This window comes from Egretta garzetta, unplaced genomic scaffold, assembly GCF_000687185.1.
Source record: "Egretta garzetta isolate BGI_Z169 unplaced genomic scaffold, ASM68718v1 scaffold567, whole genome shotgun sequence".
NCBI classification, from domain to species: domain Eukaryota; kingdom Metazoa; phylum Chordata; class Aves; order Pelecaniformes; family Ardeidae; genus Egretta; species Egretta garzetta.
This window is the reverse complement of record NW_009260348.1, coordinates 306,197-323,613: the sequence shown is the minus strand read 5'-3', so window position 1 is coordinate 323,613 and position 17,417 is coordinate 306,197. Positions and strand designations below refer to the sequence as shown.

The 17,417-nt window shown below is 53.0% G+C and overlaps 1 protein-coding gene across 2 annotated transcripts in view; it reads left to right on the top strand.

Annotated features, from left to right (window-relative positions):
• HOMER3 (homer scaffold protein 3) overlaps positions 1–17,411 on the top strand; it is a 23,980-nt gene extending 6,569 nt beyond the window's left edge. Inside the window, exons 1-9 of one of the 2 annotated variants that reach the window (XM_009642750.2) lie at positions 2,922–3,040; positions 4,969–5,125; positions 6,045–6,176; positions 6,603–6,710; positions 10,359–10,480; positions 11,381–11,537; positions 13,396–13,506; positions 14,982–15,062; positions 15,906–17,411. In XM_009642750.2, coding sequence (XP_009641045.1) covers positions 3,027–3,040; positions 4,969–5,125; positions 6,045–6,176; positions 6,603–6,710; positions 10,359–10,480; positions 11,381–11,537; positions 13,396–13,506; positions 14,982–15,062; positions 15,906–16,094 — 1,071 coding nt within the window. In that variant the 5' untranslated portion in view covers positions 2,922–3,026 and the 3' untranslated portion in view covers positions 16,095–17,411. Of the gene's footprint in view, positions 1–2,921; positions 3,041–4,968; positions 5,126–6,044; positions 6,177–6,602; positions 6,711–10,358; positions 10,481–11,380; positions 11,538–13,395; positions 13,507–14,981; positions 15,063–15,905 lie in introns of those variants that run through there. The other variant, XM_035898201.1, reaches the window with a different exon arrangement.
• Positions 17,412–17,417: the final 6 nt, after the last annotated feature.

Here is a 17,417-nt window from a genome sequence, read left to right as displayed (position 1 = left end):
CTTCTTCCGCCTTCTTTGTAAGGAGAAGCCACAAAACAGGAATCATTTGGGTCTTCACTCAGGCAGCGTCCTGGAGCCAGGTGCTTTGCTGATGGGAAGAACACATTAGGAATAGCTGGATTAGTCAGATCATCACTTCATTTGAGCTGCTTGGTTTTGCCTGGTAGCTGGAAGCCTGCTGCTGGAGTGTTAGGGAACATTCATGGGGGACAAGGCATTTTTAAGCTGTCAGCAGGAGGTGGGATATTGAATTTTGCCCTTCCTCCCTGGGCTGGGAACAAATCCTGGCAGCAATGAGACCTGGATCCTTTCCAGTTGCCATCAGGCACATGCTGATGGTGTCTGTGTCTCAGCCAAATCTTTGTCCTTTCAGTCATTTGCTTTGGTTTTTCTTAATGATCTGCGAAGGACAGCCCTGGGGGGGATGTAAGTGGTTTTATTTACACATGCTCTTTCCGCTGCTATGTCTGTATTGTTATGGGGACTCCCAGCTGGGAGCAGGAAAAGAAGGGTCAGCATTTAGGGATGTGTGGTTTATCCAGCATATACACTTTAAAACACAGGGGAAAAGAGGGCTGTAGCGGGAGAGAGAACATGACAGGCTGAATCCTAGGCACTTTCGGGACTATTTTTAAATGCTTTGTAGTGTTTTTGGAAACAAGAGGTCAACAGCTTGGCTAGAAGCAAGCTGAATGCAGGCGGGTGCTCCTCAGATGTTCCTCGGCTCACGCATCTCGGGCCTGGCACCTGCGCTTTTCCTGCTCTGAACTTGCCTCAGCGCGTATGCCGGTGTCCCCAGTCCCGCCGGTGTCCCCAGTCCCACCGGTGTCCCCAGTCCCACTGGTGTCCCCACCTTGCTCACCCACTCAGCTATGCTGAGCTGTATCAAACCCTGTTCGTGGTCCTTTCCTGCTAAAGGGATCATGGAAAGGGGGAAGTAGAGGCGTTTCCCATTTAACACACCATTTGTGACCTCCCAGAGATGTGCCCCTGGACTTGCAGACTTTTCCTGCTTCTCTCTCGGTCTGCGTTGCTGCCTCCCCTTTCTGTCTGGGTTTTGTTGTGCTCTGTCACTCGGACTCTAAGAGAACTTCTATTTCGCAGCGTTGGCTTTAACCTTGTCAGACAAGCGGGTGAGTGCTGAAAGGCAGGTTTCCAGGCTAGCCGGTTCCCTCGACAGTGAAATTCTTGTACTGGCCGGATACAACTTGTGTCATTTGATGGATTTAAAACAAAGACTTTTTTTTTTCCCTGCATAAGCGCTGCAAGAGGAGCCTGCACATCTCTGTGCTGTTCCCAGGCAGAGCACAAAGCTCTCCTGGAGCATTACCTACAGAGCTTAAGCAACTGCTTCCTAAAAAGCGCTGTCCCCACGCCAGGCTGGCACTATGCTCAGGTGGTGGCGAGAAGGCAATGGCGTGCTGGCCTCATAAGGCGGTCTCCAGTCGCCATTATTAGGGACGTGCAAGCTGGCAGCAACTGTTCCCACGTGCAGTGAGGACAGGGGAGACGTGGAAGATCATTTCAGGAGATTCTGCACCGCTTGCTTCCCTCGGAGGGAGACGGGTACAGGGCTTCCCTCCTTGGCACCAGGCTGGCAGGTGATGAGGCCAACGTGCCCAGCCGCTGTTGCTGCCGGTTTGCGATCCTGTTGGAAGCAAAGCACATCTGGTGCAACTGGCAGCAGGCCTGCTCGGAGCGCCGGCGAGGCTTTCACGTTTGTAACTGGAGGGGATAGACCTCTCGCAGACAGCATGAAGTTTTGTTGCTTCAGGGAAGACCATAAGGCACGAACAAATGTCTGAGGAGTGTCGAGAGAGCGGTGGTTATGTGAAGGGGCAAAAAGCAGAGCACCCTTCCCCATCGGCACCATCAGCGGTGCCTATTTCAGTGCGCCTGGGACCGGGAACAGAGCACGCGTGCCCAGGGGCTGTGTGTCGGGCGAGGGAGCAGCCAAGTCGGCCTCGTCCCAGTGCAAAAAGCACAAACCCTGTGAGGATGGGCTTTCCTTCTGTCGGACAGGCCTTCCAGTCGCATTTTATTTTCTACTCCTGGCACTCAGAAGGAAAGTAAGGAAAGGCTTTTGTGGTTAGTGACGCTGTCATTACAGGACAGTTGGCATCCGAGTGGCCTCCTGAGCCCCTCCTGCCTTGGAGCGACCAGTAGGAAGGCAGGGGGGTTTTCCACGTAGTAAGGCACTCTGAGTCGACCTGCTTGAAGGCAGACTTAGCGGAGGGGCTGAGAGGTTGGGGCTCTCCACCCCTTCTGCAGGCATCCTTCATCATGCAAATTCACTTCTTTACCCTTTTGCTCCCTTTTTCAGATACGCAGTCTCAGCCGATACGGGGGAGAGCAGGGTGGGGGCCGTTTACTGGCGAGGCTAATGTACAAAGCAAATGCTGTCTCTCCTGCGGTGGGGAGACAGGACAGGGCAGCCGCAGGGGCTCCCTCCGGCTGGGGGCTGGGGGGCTGGCCCGTTTTTTAGCATCGCGTGGTCCGAAAGCTGCTGCAGTCCGCAGGGTGGTTCCCATTGACTCCGTGTGCAGCCCCCACGGATGCACAGGGAGCGCAGGAATCGCTGCCGTGCGTGTGAGGGGGGATCTCGGAGGAAGGCAGCCAGCACCACGTGGGTGTGACTGGAAGCACTGGAGCCTTCCAGGCTCCTCTGTGGCCCTCTCCCAACAGCCAGCGCCTGCTGCCAAAGGGATTTATTCCAGTTACACAGCTCACCCAGTTATCTCCCATGACAGGGAAGAAAACTTGTTTGATGATGAGGAACCATTACAAATTACAAGCTTTGTGAGTTTGGGACAAACGAAGCCCCTGAACGCTGCCTGGTTGAACGCTCTGTCTGTGCTCTGTGTGATAAATAACAGCTGACTTTTCCATCGCTAGGAAATGAATCACTGTGGAGGCAAAACCAAAAAGGAGCCTCAGTCCCGCTAGGAGACCTGAGAAGGAAGCTGTTGGAGGAGAGACGCGTACTAACTCCACTGGCCTGTAGTCTGTCTTACCCTTACTAACAAATGTCAACAACTAGGTAATGTCCTTCCTCTGTTCTTTCTGACACTAACCCAGGACTTGGGGGTCATGGTGCAGAAACATTAGTTTTTCCCTGTGTTTTAAAGGATAAGTCCTGAGCCAGGCAAAATTTAGTATCTTTTAGTAGAGCCGGGAAAATTTGAATCTCATCCCAAAAACAGACTGAGAAGGAATAAAGCCAGCCAGAGAGGATGCTGAGAAGGGGCTGGTTTAGACCCTCGTGCAGTCTGCCTCTCAACAAGAGATCTGAGTCAGGGCTGTAACCTGGGAACAGGCTTGAAACTGGGAGGTAGCAGGGAGCATTTCATTTCCTTCCCAAGCTTTGGTGATGGGTTCGGGAAGCAGCAGGTACAGTTGTCTTTGCAGTGGTGGGAAGGGCTGCTCATCGCAGCTGTGAGGACTTGGAATGGGGAGGAAATACAAATGTCTGGATTTTGGTAGCTCGCGTGTAGCAGGACTGTGACCGTGCCTTGTTGGCAGCTGCCACGGGGGTGGGGGATGTTTCCAATCACATCAGATTTCAATAGGTTTGGGTAAGGAGCGTGGCAATGGCCAGTGCCTTGGGTTTCAACCAAAGTCAAACAAAGACCCCGAGTCCTGATGCGCCTGGACCCTTGTGTCATGGAAACATTCCTTCCTGCCTCCTGAAACGCTCAAGTTACATCCTGATGCCTGAGATTCAACTCCTTATTTCAGCTCAGATATTACTGGGTTACAAAATCCGGGCAGTGCTTGGATCAGTGCTTTCTTGCAGCAGCTGCACATTGTGTGGTGAAGTGTTTCCTTTAATTCATTGTTCAGTGACATGCTTCTGATCCCTGCGGTGTGACCTCTCGCTGCAGGATGCGCTTCCCAAGCGTGAGTCAAGGGAGGAAGAGCTGTGCTGAGGGGAAGCCGCTTTTTGTGCTGACATCCCATTCTCATCCTCCATCCATCCATCCATTTCCCTAGACCCTGGAGCTATCCTATGAAGTACAAATAATACAGCAGCCAGCGAGATCATATACCTGGTGAAGTCACCATTAACAGACCACTAAGGTGCCGAGGGATGGTGAAAGAAAGCGTCAAGTCAGGCTAAAAATAATATAACCCTGAATCATTAGCATGACTCTGCCACGCCGGCTGTGTTGTGAAGGACCATTGGGTACACCCAAACCATGAGATTGTGATGTCCTATTTACGCTTCTGCTTACAAGTTTCGTGCCCATCCTTGGGTGAACGTGCATATAAGACCTACTAACCTGAGGGCATAGTCTGTTATTGCTGGAATGACCAGGCTGTGATCTTTAAAAATATCTGAAGACTGCAAGGGAGGACAGAGAAGCTCTAGAGGAATGTAAAAACCTGTACCTGTAGTTAAACACCCTTGGTAGCCTCGTTATTGTGCCAAGGGTTATTTTCATAGACCAAGGTCACTGGTGTGCAGTGAAAGCTGCTGTCATCATGCTGCCTGGATGGTGGGCAAACAGGAGGCATAAACAGCTGTGGGGTTTTACTCTGCAGGGGCGTCTGCCAGCAGTCCCCCGGATTCTAAAATGGGCTTTAGAAGAGTGGCAAGGATGCAGAGGGCTCCTGGGGAGAGCGCAGAGAAGCCCAGAGGTCTTGGAAAAGCAACTCACAGGAATGATGGAGAATTTGGGTCATGAGCCCCTAATAAGAAGGGACACTGGGTGATATTGGCCTGGGCAGTGGGGAGCTGCTGCTCCCTGCACAGAGGCTTAGCGGAGGGCCGCTGGTTGGGAGATGCTGCGTCCTTGGTGGCTGCAGTGCTTGGCTCCTACTGTCCCAGATCCCCGGAGAGGAGGCGAGTAGCAGAAGTGCTGCTGGCGGTGCGTAATGCAACACAAGAGCCAGGAAGCTGATGCACTTCCCCCCTGTTGCTCAGCTTCCCCCCTGCCCTGACAGCCCCGCTCGTTTCTCTTGCAGGGAGCAGCCAATCTTCAGCACCAGGGCCCATGTTTTCCAGATCGACCCTGCCACCAAACGGAACTGGATCCCCGCCAGCAAGCACGCTTTGACTGTCTCCTATTTCTACGATGCCACGCGCAATGTGTACCGGATCATCAGCGTGGGGGGCACCAAGGTAGGGGACATTCGCTGACAGCATCACACAGCTTTGACAGCAGGTTTTTCTCCAGCCAAAGTCTGTTCTGGTGTTGAGGTTTTTGGTGTAGAGTTGCTCAGTCCTCGGCATGAGCAGTCTGGCATCTTCCCTGCAGGGAATGGAAGGTAAAACACTGCCTCCATGCTCAAGTGTGTTTAGTGTTAGACTCTAGAATCCGTGCTGACAAAAAATGTGCCCTAGGGTCTGATGTCATCCCTCCCTGCCCCACTCTCTTCTCACCCCCCAGGCATGCAAAACATAAGCTTTTTCTGAGAGCCTTCATCCTGTGCTAAAACCAACCCCTGTAGGTAGAATAAAATGACAGACAGAGGTTGAGGGAGGCTCAGAGGCAGTCTTGCAGTCACTTCCACAAAACACCATTAACTCTCCCTAAACTGCTCTTGATAGGCATTTCCTGACCTGTTCTTGAAGACCTCCAACAGCAGAGATTCGGCAGGCTTCCCAGGCAACTTATTTTGTTGCTGCCCCAACCGGCAGAGAGTGTTTCATAATAGCTAGTCCTGACTGCTGTTTAAGCCTTTTTTTTTTTTTCCTTACTTGCCATGAAAATGAAGAACATTAGAAAGTCGTTCAGCCCCCAGAGACACGCTGTCTCCTATCTTCTTTTCCAGCAATGGAGGAAGATGAAGATACCCAGGCTTTTTTTTTTTTCTTTTTCAATAGACAAAGATGTTTGAGATTTGTTCGTCACATAGCCAGACTAGAAAGACTTGTGGTCACCAAAAGCCTGAACTATTGTCTTACAGATCAAAAGTCAGAGCTTTCTACCCCTAGTTCCTAGAGTACACGGGGATCATAGTGCTCACTCCCCCCTACCCCCACCCCAGGGCAGCAGGCTGGAGTTTTCTCTGACTGTAGTTGTTGCCTCTCTCTGCAGGCAATCATCAACAGCACCATTACCCCCAACATGACCTTCACAAAGACGTCCCAGAAATTTGGACAATGGGCAGACAGCCGAGCCAACACAGTGTATGGGTTGGGCTTTGCTTCGGAGCAACATCTCTCCCAGGTAATGCTGCAGGTGCTGGCAGAAACCTGATGCTGGCAGGGGGAATGTCCCTGAAACCCTGAAGGGGAGATCAGCCTCGGGGGGAAAGACTTTAGGAACCTGATGTAACACTCTTCCCACTGTGCTAAAATCCAGTGCAAGATGCGAGGAAGAGCTTTAAAGTAATATTTTCAGAGTGTTTTGAGCTTTGCAAATTGAATTAGGACTTCAGGTTCAATTTCTGTCTTTGCTGTTTAGCGAACCCCACAGTCCTGAGTGCCAGAATCATGGGCAGGAAGGGGCTATTCCCTGGATTTTATCATTAGTTGAAGAGAAATTAAAAAGCATGTCGAATGAAGTTGCAAAGGGAGGAGTAACCCAGGCATCAATTCTAGTTCATTCCGCATTTCAGCGTAGCACCAGAGTGACTTTTCCGCTCCCCTCTAGTTTGCAGAGAAGTTCCAGGAAGTGAAAGAAGCGGCCCGTTTGGCGAGGGAGAAGTCCCAGGATAAAACGGAGCTGACCAATCCTGCCCTGAGTATCACATCGCACCAGGTAATGCTTGGGAAGAGGCACGAGTAAAGCTTGCTGCAGAGCGATGGCAGCTAGGGAAGACGGCTGATCTCCTCTAGGAGCTTCGTGCTTTCATCCCTTTCTCTCTGAGAGCTTTCTTGCCAGCCACTGGGGCTGGAGCGTCACATTTTGATGATATTTGTGGCCCTGAGATCACGCTACTAAAACGCATGAAGTAGATTAACTAATTAGGGTTTAAGTGGAGCTCCTGGGAAGGTTCACACTCCTCCCTCTTTGCCAGTTAAATTGTCAAAATCATTCGATGTCTTATAAAGCCGTGCTGGAGGTGTGGGGGGTTTTGGTGTGGTGGCTGAGATTTTTTGGTTTGGTGGGCTTGGGTGTGTTTCTTTTTTTAATTGGAGCTGCTGGCTCTCCCTGGGCTCAGTGTGACAGTAGCAGGCAAGCTGCATGTAGGAGCGCGTGTCGCCTGGTTGAAGATCATGGGAGGGAAGACGCATGGCTGGCATTTCCAACCATTTTCCTTCCTCTTCTGGGGCTGCAGGGGGTTCTTCCCCAAGCGTCTCTGATAGAGGATGGTGCTGTCCATGGGGGTCCATGGAAAGACAAAGTGATTTCTTAGACCTGGGGACTGAGGAGCTGGACTTCTTTGTTTCTGTCATATTTCCACTGTGGAAGAGAAGCTGTGCTGTGAGAGTAGAAATCGCTCCCCCCCTTGGGAACTCTCCCCTAAGGTAGAACTGCACACATGACAGCCAGTCATTCCATTTTCTTTCCCTCAGGAGACCAAGCCAGAAAGCTTAAGCCCATCACGGATCATTGGCACGTGTGTTGCATTTGCAGTTGTTACCTTTTCTCCCTATACAGCTAAACCAGCTCCAGCAGCAGGGGGATGGAGGGGAGAGGAGGAGCAGTGGAGATCCCTACCCTGCTTTTTCCCACGGTGAAGCAGTTCTGTGCTGATGGCGAAGTTGCCCTCCCAAGCAGTTCACTCCAGAGGTGGCTCTGCATTTCCCAGAGCTCCTGGCAGTAGGAGAGGAGCTGTAGGATGGAGGACAGTGCGTTCTCTGGGCTGAGTACAGATGGAGTGGCAGCAGAGGAGGAGGAGGGAGTGCGAACAGTACCTTGGCCTGCAGGAAAAAGAGGGGGAGGTGGAGGCGGTGGCTCCGCAGAGACTGGAAATGTCGTGTGGGGTGCAGAAATGGGGAAAATCTAGCTTTTGGCTCCTGTGAACTCTAAGCCCCATCCTAATGGGTGGCAAATGAAGAAGGGAGTAGAGCATTCATGGCAGAACCAAAGTTTTAGGTAAAAGACTCTGCTCTGTAATAATTGCCCCAGACAAGAGATTTATGGCCAGCTGTAGCCTCCACCTCCTAGCTCCCCTGGCCAGGAGATGGAGGCTGGGAGTAGAGATACTCCCTCTTAGCCTGCTTACACCAGGCAGAACTCATCAGCTGCCACAAAAAGACATGTTCATCTCCCCTATGCTACGATGGCAACTTGCAACAGAAGGGATAAGGAGGTCAGAAGGTGAATATTAAACACAGATCAGGGAAACAGCCGAAGGCTCTGTTCGTTCTTCTTACCTGACTCAGCAGCGCTAAAGCCGCCGCAACGGGAACCCATGGTCACTCTTCCCATTCAGCCTGCCTCCTCTCTCGGTGGGAGAGCTGGGACACGAGTGTGAGCTTGGACACAAGCATGCACGGCCCCTGCCTGCAGCCATCCGGCAGCCGGCGTGCGTGGCCCCTGCCATCTGGGCATGCAGACCTTGTCCTGCCTCCCCCAGCCTGTTGGTACATCAGCCCGCCATCCCTTCTCCCACTGTCCCACTGCTGATTCGCAGCCTCTACATGAGCAGAGCTTCAAACAGGAGCTTAATCCTTGAATAATTGATTGTGTTTCTGTTTGCAAGTGAGCAGAGAGCACATCTGTCTCCTGAAATTAAATCAGGGCTCCCTCATTTTCTGCATCTGCACTAGTTTACTTAGGCTTCAGATTTTCAGAGCTGGGGAAATCCCAGGACAGCAGCTCTCTTCTGTCCTCTAAGTACCTTTTAGGCCAATCCCCATCCCTTTTAGCATCCCCAATCACAGAGTATCATGTAAGCAACAAAACAGTGTAGAGCATCTTCAACTGTTACCAGTTTCACTTGGACTCACAGGGGCTCAACCCAGGGAAAAGGAAACTTCTGCCCCTTCCCTGCCTCAGTTTCCCCACCTTGCGGTAAAGGTGAGGCAGGGTTGTGTTTTGCAGGTCTTGGCTTCTCAATTGCTCTCTGGAAGGCTTCACGAAGCTGGTGTTCAATACATCTCGTGGCCCTGTCTGACTCTATTTATAGGTGTCAGCCGACTCTGCAGGCGGGTGGTTGTCCTTACCACGGGCATTTGAGGGCTACCTATCAGCTCCAGCAGGCTCGCCAGCCACCTGGTCTCACAGCCCCCAACTTAGGATCCCAGAGATTCATTGCTCAGAGAATCTTTTTATAGCTGAGTTCACCCCATCGGTGCCAAGCTTCTTCCCTGCTGTGAGAGGGAAGACAGGGTCTTCTGGAGGGGCCGGAGGGTGTAAAGTCTGCTTTGGCTTCTGCGTATTTATCTCTGCTCCGCTGTCAGTTCCCTCCAGCCTGGGAGGACAAAGTGTTTGTCTCTGCTTAGCTCTGGGGTACAGAAGAATATGGAGCCATAGAGAAGGGTGTAATTTGGTGCAGGGGCTGTGAGTTTCTTCTCCCACACCTTTGGAAAGTGGGTGCTGCAGTCATCTGAGCACTAGCAGAGTTTCCCTCCCTTGAGCCTGAGTAACCCTATCCCAACGGCACCTGGTGTCTTAATTCAGGGTACAGAAGCTGGATTTGTGACTGAACCCAGGTGGCCTGAATCATAGAGTGCTTTGGGTGGGACGGGGCCCCTAGACATCACCCAGCCCAACCCCCCTGCAGGAGCAGGGACACCTTTAACCACATCAGGTTGCTCACAGCCCCGTCCATCCTGGTCTTGGATGTTCCCAGGGATGGGGCCTCCACCCCCTCTCTGGGCAACCCATTCCAGTGGGACGCAGGTCTGCGTTTAGAGTTTGTTAAGTCTTTCCACTGCTCTGACAACCAGCCAGAAAATCCTAATAAGAATTCAGCAAAAGCCTGAAACGGCCAGCTTGAGCAGCTCGGAGCGTGGTGCACAGCCGCAGGACTCAGGTTACCGGCTGCAACATCGCTGGCATTTGTCAAGGGGAAGCTGAGGGCCAGGGAATTCGGTGCCTCAAGTCAGGAGGGAGGCATAGCTGGGGTGTGCAAGCTGTGAGCCCACCTGCTCGGGTGTCTGTGCATGGGGACTGCAGCCCCAGCGTGGCACGGGGACAGGGAAAGGGAGGGCATGGCAGCAGGGCAGCTGCTGGAAGAGCTGAGCACTGGCCTCCCTATCCTAGAGAAAGCCCTGTGTCCGTGTAGCTTCCGAGGTCATCGCTCTGCCATCACTGGTGCTGCTGAGCCTTACGTGAGGATCTTTGCCACCCCTTGTCGTGCAGACAGGCACAGCGCTCCCTGGGAGTTAGGACTGGAAGCCAGCGTTCCCCAGGAGAGTGCAGGGACTGAGAACTAGCCCTGACTTTGCGGAGTCCTTGTGGCCGCGTGGCCTGTCTTCACTGCCGTGTGATAACCACCTCTTCCTCATCCCCCAGGTACTTCCCAGCCCCATCATCAGCTCCAATGGGCCAGGAGAAGATAAACTATTCCGGAGCCAAAGTGCCGACGTTGAGATAACAACAGAGAAGGAGCGGCTGAAGAAGATGCTTTCAGAAGGGTGAGGCTGCCACAAGCGCTCTCTGCTCCTGACTCCTAAACTCTCTGTTCTGTCATGATTTGGTGCCTGTCCCTGTCACCCCAAATGCTTTGGCCCAATGCTACTTCTTGAGGTAGCTGAGTAATGCCCCATGTCTGCTGCTGCTCAAACCCTTCACTGCACCAATTTCCCCTTTTCCCCAGTATAAAGTTATTCCAGCTCGGAGGTGAAATCTGCCGTTCAGGCGGCGTGGGAAGGAGAATGCTCCGTGCCCACAGCGGGGATGAGTCGATGCCAGTTATCTACAGATCAGTAGTTTGTGATACCAGAAGATGTTCACACTTTTCCAGCTGGCCCAGGGCTGCATTTGTGCTAATTCCCCTGATGGTTCCAGCAAAGTCCCTGCTGCTTCCACTCTTTGTCTGTTCAAAAAACTCCAGGCTGGATTCTGCCCTGTGGCTCCGGTTGAGTTTGCAGCTGAACACTTAGAATATTTTTAAATCAAAAGCAAGTGTCCTCTGCTACCTGCTCCTGAGTCTGGGGCGGTAGGGTTTTATTCAGAGCAAACTCAGATCTAACAAAAATTTTTAAAATGGATTCAGAGTCCCACATTGCAAAGCTCCTTTATAGTAGCTGTAGCTCCCCCACCCCATTAATCTCACAGTGTGGTTTCTGCAGGTTCAAGCAAGCACACGTGGCCTCAAAGTCAAATATTATCCAGGGATAAAGGAAAGAGGTGCAGATTTAGGGGCTGGAAGAAGCATTTAAATTTGGGAGGTGATATGAAAGCCAAATAGAAAACAGGGAGCTGCCCAGCGCTCCAGGAGCGTGGTTTCAGCACATCTTAGCACTGGGGGAAGAAACCTTCATGCTGAGACTCTCTTATGCTCTCCTGCACGCTTCCCCTGTTCTCTCACACAGTTCGGTGAGTGAGGTCCAGTGGGAGGCTGAATTCTTCAGCCTTCAGGACAACAACAACAAGCTCGTGGCTGCTCTCCATGAAGCCAACGCCAACGTGGACCAGTGGAAGAAGCAGCTGGCTGCTTATCAGGAGGAGACAGAAACACTGCGGCAGCGGGTGAGCACCGGAGGGCTCTTGCAGAGCAGGTCAGAGGAAGCCCCGTCCCAAAGCCAGGTGGTGCCCTTGACCCCGTTCTCCCAGTTCCTATGGGTGTCAGCAGGAGATGAGAAGGAAATCCAGGATGCTGCAGGAGCCTGGCAGGGAAAATATGTCAAGGAATAGGGCCGTGTAACTAGGGAGCTCTCACAAGAGCTCCTGGTTTTGGCAGAGCAGGCTCGAGGGTGTGCTGAGTCCCCGTGGATAAAGGGAGGAAACCAGAGCACAAAGCCAAAGAATACCAGCTTCTCTTCAGATTTTCTGGGGGTAGTTCCCTGCTGCCAGCAATACTGAGTAAGGCCTGTGCCCCCCCTGAGCTGGGCATCGGGGCAGTCTTCTGGCTGCTGACAGGAAGGATGAAGATTGCTCTATCTGCTATAATTAGCTCGAATCCAAGCTGCGACATCATGAAACCCGGGTGGCACAGTACAAACAAGCCCTTGTTCGGTTGGAATAATAGGATCTTTTGACCTACGTAATATCAGAGAGGTCACGGATCAACTGAGGAGGCCCCTGTGCATCTGGGCAGAGGAGTGACAGTCACACGGTTGGGTTTGCTGGGAGGGAAGAGCTGCGGAATAACTTGGGAAGGGGGTTTAGGAGAGTTGGGGTTTGGCTGGGGAAGGACTCTGGAGCCCTGGAGAAGGCGGCATAAAGCCATTTCGCTTCTAGACAGCTCATTGAAAAGGCAGCAGGGATTGGTAGCAATTAACAGCTGTTTCCACTTGATGGCTGTTGTGTGGCCAGTGTGTGCCGTAAACAGCCGTCCCCCAGGAGTCACCGTGCCCATGGCCAATTCTCAGTGCTGGAGTCAGATGGTAAAGGAGCTGCACAGAACAAATTTTCTCCTCTGCAGCAGGAGCCTGCCCTAGGTATAGCAGAGATCTTGGCTGTGTGTATGTGAGTGTGGTTTGGGGGCTGGCTGGGATGAGCTGCCTTTTCCCTGCCATGGCTCTGTGCATGCTCAGCCATTCGGTGGCTGTTCTCACAGCGAGGAGTGAGGATTTCCTGAGCCTTAGGTGAAGGGCAACCGCTGGGCACTGTTGCAGAGTCATGGAAGAAACTACAACTCAGTGAAATGTCTGGATTAGTGTCCCTAAACCAGAGCATTTCTGGGACCAGAGCTGGTTGATTCTGGCCATGACAGCCTGTTTACACAGGCCCTGGCAGAGGCTCAGTCCAGCCAGCGTTGAACCCCTGCTGCCGCTGGGAAGGTGTCACACCAGGGTCCAAGCCCCGTCTACGTGAGAGTACCCATCGCTGGAGCTGCACTTGCAGAGCTCAGTGAGAGCTTGGGCCCCAGCGATAGCTGCTGCAGACCTTCTGATGAGCTTTTAAAAATGAATCCTCTTCATGAATAATCTAAGCCACTGGGCTGAATTTTTCAGGAGTGGGGAGCACGCTTGGGCAAACCCTTCCTGCCAGCTCTGCTGGGGTTGAGCTGCAGTAACTCCCTTGCCCTCCACAGCCTCTGCCCAGGGATGTAAATGGAGCTGGATTTAGCCATTCCTATGGGTTGTAGGCTCACGTGCTTGATGTCCACCAGTTAGGCTTTTCTGGAAGTGCAAGACTGCAGGAGAAAGCAGAGACAGAGTCTCTAGACAGAGTTTTGCCGCAATGTGTTTCTGCGCGTGATCTATGCAGAACAGGAGGAGAGAATTTTTTCTGAGCCGCCCCAAGGTGGGAGCTGCTATCCTGTTGTAAGCCTGGTTGGGTTTCAAGGAAGCCAAAACTTGACAGAGAACGACTTTGGGTGATAAGGTGTCGGGGCATTCCTGTATCTCTCAAGCATGTCTTCCCTGTGCTTGCTTCCATGTAGGTAGCAGAACTGGAGTCACAGGGTGCTCACGATTCCTCCAGCGAGAACAACAAAGAAGAGCTGAGCCAAACCCTGGAGGAGCTGGAACTACTGATCAAGGCTAAAGACGAGGTAATACCCCGCAGAGCAGAGTAAAGCCTGAGGCTGGGTGGCCCGTCAGTCACCAACACCCTGTCTGTCCCTACAGCCTGTATGAGGCCGGTGGGCCCCTCGTCCTGGTGCACACGCTGCTGGTGCAAGCCGGGAGCCTCTGTAAGCCAGCACAGCCCCCTCGGTGGTCTCCCTTCCCTGAGAGGCAAAGCCGAGCGAGAGTAAAGTGCTGGGAGTTTCCCCTGCAAACAGCCTTGAGTGGAAAGTCTCAGACTCTGCCCAAACAGCAGGGATGTGTCTTACCCCTTCCCCTCTCAGCCATCTGCAGCTGCAGTTCACCTCCAGTGTAGTAATTGCTTCTCGCTTTCACTGCATTTAAATGAATGATTTAAAGCAGAGTTTTAATTACAGAGGCTGTGAAGGAGGGGAGATGTGGAGAGCATCTCTCTGATTTGCACATCTGCAGGCTCTCTGGTGGCCGTGCTTCGGCAGGGTGGGTGGACAGAGCCTTAGGGTTGGAGCCACAGAGCAGGGATTGGGCAGGGGAGGTGTTTTTGGGGTTCCTGATCCTTAGTGAGGAGACATCTCGCCCCGCTTCCCAGAGCTGCTCAGGCTAAAGCAAAAACGCTGGGGCAAGGCAGAGGTGTGCAAAGGCTTTCACCCAACAGCTGAGCAGGGACCCTGGCCCCAAGAGCCTGGGATCTGATCTTGAGCAAGGATGCAGCAAGGTGCAAAGACGTGACTCCGGTCATCTTGATTAGGGACTAACGGCTTAGAGGGAGGCGACAGGTACAGCAGAAGTAGAAGGTTAGGAAGGGAGATATTAAAATTTGGAGCTGAGTGGGATTATGTGATCCTTGGAGAGAGGGACGGGGCCTTGGTTGGGGTATGTGGTAGGAGCTGGCGCCACTGGGACAGGAGTGGGTCTGACATGCTGCTCTTCTCCTTGCGTTTTAGGAGATTCAGATGCTAAAGAGCCAGAAGTGTGGCCGATGGGAAGCAGAGGCCCTCGGGTGGCCGTGCTTCGGCAGGGTGGGTGGACAGAGCCTTAGGGTTGGAGCCACAGAGCAGGGATTGGGCAGGGGAGGTGTTTTTGGGGTTCCTGATCCTTAGTGAGGAGACATCTCGCCCCGCTTCCCAGAGCTGCTCAGGCTAAAGCAAAAACGCTGGGGCAAGGCAGAGGTGTGCAAAGGCTTTCACCCAACAGCTGAGCAGGGACCCTGGCCCCAAGAGCCTGGGATCTGATCTTGAGCAAGGATGCAGCAAGGTGCAAAGACGTGACTCCGGTCATCTTGATTAGGGACTAACGGCTTAGAGGGAGGCGACAGGTACAGCAGAAGTAGAAGGTTAGGAAGGGAGATATTAAAATTTGGAGCTGAGTGGGATTATGTGATCCTTGGAGAGAGGGACGGGGCCTTGGTTGGGGTATGTGGTAGGAGCTGGCGCCACTGGGACAGGAGTGGGTCTGACATGCTGCTCTTCTCCTTGCGTTTTAGGAGATTCAGATGCTAAAGAGCCAGAAGTGTGGCCGATGGGAAGCAGAGGGCGAGCGTGAGGAAACGCTGCAGAAGCTGCAGGTAAGGATGGCAGATCTGGGACAGCGCTGCACTCAGAGTAGAGGGATCCATCCCTGTTTCTCCTTTGAGCCAAAGAGTGAATGCCGCAGAGCTGCCATGCCTATCTCTGCCACTGGGTGATGGGAACAGGTCCTTGCCTGTGTCTCTGCCTTCTCCCACCCTCCCTGCATCCTTCAGAGATACGACATGGGGCACAATCAGCAGGCAATAGCAAACCCAGCCTTCACGTACTCTCCTCTAGCGCTTGCAGTAGCCCCTGACGTGGGACTGGAGCAGGACCCGTGATATCCCGTGGCCCTCCACCTCTCTGAAGTCCTCCCTAGCTTGCTGGGTGGACAGGGATGGCTGGGGAGCAGAGCTCTGGCTCAGCCTGGCTGGCAGGAGGGATGCAAGCTGCTCTGCACCTCAGGGCAAGGATGCAGATGGAAGCACGGTCTGTTGTGCAGTCTCTGGGGGCACTGCCTGCCTGTGTTTTACCTCCGAGTCACTGAACGAGAGGATCTGTTGCGGGGCTTAGCCCCACATGCAGGCACTGGGGCAGAAAATATCTCCAAACATCAAATGCCATCAGGCTTGGAGATGATAGGCATGTGAGGAGGTCTGCATCTATACACCTTTGCAAACTGCGGGCAGATGCCTGGGTTTGGGGAGCATGTGCTCATATGCATGTGCATGCTGGGGTGCTGTGGCCCAAGATAGGGAGGTCCCTCAGTGATGGAGGGGGACCGGGCTGGCTGGGTGGGGTGCTGGCAGGGCTGTTGTGTGGAGATAAGGGCGATGGTCTGTGCGCAGTGTGTATCTGTGCTGGTGCAGCCACCTCACCGCACTTGTGTCCTTCGGCAGGAGCTGGAGGCATGCAACGCAGAACTGGAGCGACGCCTTCACCTGGCCGAGCAGACGCTGGCGGAGACCCTGGCTGAGAGGGAGAAGATCCAGAACGAGGTCACCAAGGTGGCGGAGATAATGGATGTGAAGATATTTGAGCTCAGCGAGATCCGTCAGGGACTGGCCAAGCTGGTAGAGAGCAACTGAGCAGCAGCACGCTCAAAGGAGACACCTCCAGAGGAGGGGAGCCCGAGCTGGGACTGGTCACTGACAGCAATCACGGTCACAGAACAGCCTCGAGGTCTGTTTGGGCAGGATACGCCAACATACCAGCAGCTGCCTGGACAGTGTGCAGACCAGCCACAGCCACTTACTGCCCACCGAACACCCAGGCAGAGGGCAGAGAGGACCTGGGCTCCTGAAGCCTCTACAGGGAGCATCTACAAACCACAGCCAGACCTCTCTGGACCCTGCCATGGTCATGGCATGGTCCAGAGACAGCAGCTGTCCCTGTGCTGCCTTCCCAGCCTCCCTGCTGCCACACTGTGTCTCCAGCGTTTTTACAGTTTTCTAGGGGAAGGGGCTGAGCAGCCTTCGCGTTTTTTCAGTAGTTTTTTAGGAAACCACTTGCCTTTTGCAAATAAGCTGCCTGTTTCCCCACCTAGGGAGGGAGGAGAAATCCTAGCACACCGAGGACAACAGTTGCTCCTTTTCCTCTTCCCCAGCCTGAACTACATCGTGTCTTTTCTAACAGGATCCACTGACACGGGTCACTGTCCGGAGCTTCCCGAGGTAGCAGAGTCCCCACTGCAGAGAAGGGTGCTTGCCTGACCCTGTGTCCTTCCCACTGCTCAGTCACATCCTCCAGAGGAAAAGGAACTGCAGGTTTTAAAGCTCTTATTAGTTTAATGCAGTGGGATTTAATGACTTGTTAAAAATCCTTTAAGCTGAGAAGAGTAGAGGCTTGGTTGGGAAAGGGGCCTTTGAGAAATGGGACATCCCTGAGGGGGTGGCCAGCAAACTGCTAGACTGGCATCTCTCCTGGCCTCTAAGGGCTGCAGTTAATTGAAATTAAATGGAGCAAATTGCAGTTGCTCTTGGTTTCTTTTTTTCATTTTTTCCTGGGAAACAGTCCACAGAGATGTCCTGCTCCATGTCAGCTGAGCAGTATTCCTTGTGAAGGGTACGGGTCCCAGCTTGCCATGCTTGGCCAGATTAAACGAGAACAGGAGGCGTTTGGAGCATGCTGGGACCGGCACCCTGCGGGGCCTGTGGGAAGTTTGTGAGTTATCGTAGGTGTTGTCTAGTAATAGGAATTGAGCAAGGCCTGAGGGAGGCACCACAGAAACCTGGAAAGTTGTGTGTCCCCCCCGGCGCCCGCTGCGCCCCCGTAGTTACCTAGGAGCATGCTTAGCCCTGCGCTGAATGACGAAGCAGTGTCTGTGTAGAAGTAGTTTGTAACCTTACCGGAGTGTTGATGGATTTGGATTTTGTTGTTGGGTTTTTTTGCCCTCTTTGCCGCTATAAATT